Raw genomic sequence first — 2,314 nt, 5'->3', positions numbered from 1 at the left:
ATATGAACGCTATGCAACGTTTAGTGTACGCAGGTATGAGGTACAAGGCAGAAGGGAAGGACCAATTTTGTACATAAACGTTATACTTATCAAATAATTTATCATATCGTAGAATCGCAATACTATCGTATCGTGGCTTAAGTATCGCGATAGTATCGTATTGTGGGGAGCCCGGTGATTCCCACCCCTAGTTGATATATAATGTATTTACAGCAGTTAGAAAAGGACCGTCTTTCTCTGTAACACATTTTTATTGAGAGTATGGCGGTCGTCTTACCGTTTCCCCTTCCTTCTTCTTGGTGACCCCGGAGTACGCCTCTAGCACCCCGAGGTGGTACAGCTGCCGAACGAGAGACAACGCACATGACTGAGCAGCCAGCTTCTTGTTGGAGCCGTGCTCTCGAGCCGTGATCTCTGGAGAGCAAAAAACTCTTTGACATTCGATCTCAAGTCTCAAAAACTTCCAATCAGAACAAAAAACTCCAATGTTGAGAACATTAGGTGTCCCGCAGGGTGCATGATTGGGCCCACTTTTACTCTGATAATGTGTAAAACAGTAGCTTTATTCTTTAAATTACGATTAGGTAAAATAAACATTAAAAAAGCTGAAGTACAAACTGCCAATTTTAAGAATATTAGAGCACGAGTTCCTCAGGGTTCATGATTGGGCCCACTTCCACTTTACAAATCATCAGATTAAGTCAAACATTTCTAAAAACTAAAATGGTTGTAGGAGTGCTCTTGAGCCAGGATCCCTACAGAGCACAGAACGCACTGACATTGGACCATCTGAAGAAAACGACTCAAAAACATCCAATCAGAACTCAAAAAGGGCCGTTTCTAAGAACATTAGGAGTTCCTCAGGGTGCACGGTTGGGCCCACTTTCACTTTGAACTGTAAAATAAAACCTCTGTATTTTAAGAACATTAGGGGTTCCTCAGGGTGCACGGTTGGGCCCACTTTCACTTTGATAATATCTAAACAGTAGCTTTATTTTTTAAATGTACGTTTTCTTTACGTTTGTTGTGTTTATGAGGCTAAAGTGTTTAAATATGTGTGCGGACCACAGGAAAAATAGCTAATGCTAATTAATTAATTAATGGAGATGCTAATAAAAAGTAAAAGTGAATATTTACAGATTCGATAAACATTTAAATATATAAAATGTCTTACTTCTGCCGAGCTGCCTCACAAACAGATTCATCTCCGCGATGAAGCTCCTGCAGACACAAATATTACACTCTTCACTTCCTATTGGTTTTTCAAAAATAAAACAGGAAACAAAGCTTGGGAAGGGGAAGTGATGGACTCACCTGCGGCGGTGCTCTCAGGAGGAAGCTGTGTGTTTTTCTGCCAGACTTGAGAGTATTAAATCACAGATGGAGATGTGAGGCTCTCTGGCTGCTCGCTGCCCTGCGGTGACACCAGAAATCACAACCACACCCCCAACAGCGCCACCCATGGGACAGCTTTAGTGCTGCATCTAAATGCTGCCCCATGTCTTCATCAGAGGGAGTGAGTTCTGGCGTCACCTTCGTCTCAAATATTCATCACCTGTCCACACACAGCTGAATGCTACGCCGTCGTTTAATTTGTTCTATCTTTTATTTCACATTTTACAATATTTTTATTTATTTATTCTGGCATTCATTACACATTTCCTTTTTTACATTTTTAACTCTTACTTCTATTCAGATAATTCTATTTTACATTACATTGCATTTAGCTGACGCTTTTATCCAAAGCGACTTACAATAAGTGCATTCGACCAGGAAGATACAACCTTTAAGAAAACAGAATCATATAAGTACATCAGGTTTCATAGAGCCAAACATTTCAAGTGCTACTCAACTGGCATTTAAAAAGCCAGCCCTTTATTAGTATATAAGTGCTTTGTTAGTAATTTTATCGCTCGAAGTGGAGTCTAAAGAGATGAGTTTTCAGTTTGCGTCGGAAGATGTGTAAGCTATCTGCTGTCCTGATTTCAATGGGGAGCTCATTCCACCATTTTGGAGCCAGGATAGCAAACCCACGTGTTTTTGCTGACGGGAACTTGGGTCCCCCTCGCAGTGCGGGTGCAGCGAGCTGTTTGGCTGATGCAGAGCGGAGTGCACGTGCTGGGGTGTACGGTTTAACCATGTCCTGGATGTAGGAAGGGCCAGATCCATTCGCAGCATGGTACGCAAGTACCAGTGTCTTGAAGTGGATTCTAGCAGTTACTGGAAGCCAGTGAAGGGAGCGGAGGAGCGGTGTGGTGTGGGAGAATTTGGGAAGGTTGAAGACCAGACGAGCCGCTGCATTCTGGATGAGCTG

The 2,314-nt window shown here is 42.4% G+C and overlaps 1 protein-coding gene across 1 annotated transcript in view; it reads right to left on the bottom strand.

Moving 5' to 3' along the window:
• The window catches only part of LOC104958536 (ATP-dependent RNA helicase A-like), a gene marked incomplete at its 3' end in the record, with an annotated part of 2,719 nt that extends 1,056 nt beyond the window's left edge, over positions 1-1,663 (bottom strand). The window contains exons 1-3 of the mRNA XM_010786277.1: positions 1,315-1,663; positions 1,175-1,221; positions 278-414 (exon numbers count right to left, since the gene is read on the bottom strand). Coding sequence (XP_010784579.1) covers positions 278-414; positions 1,175-1,205 — 168 coding nt within the window. The remainder of the gene's footprint in view (positions 1-277; positions 415-1,174; positions 1,222-1,314) is intronic.
• Positions 1,664-2,314: the final 651 nt, after the last annotated feature.

Source organism: Notothenia coriiceps, unplaced genomic scaffold (assembly GCF_000735185.1).
Source record: "Notothenia coriiceps isolate Sejong01 unplaced genomic scaffold, NC01 NC01_scaffold00028945, whole genome shotgun sequence".
NCBI classification, from domain to species: Eukaryota; Metazoa; Chordata; class Actinopteri; order Perciformes; family Nototheniidae; genus Notothenia; species Notothenia coriiceps.
This window is presented reverse-complemented; position numbering and strand designations above follow the sequence as displayed.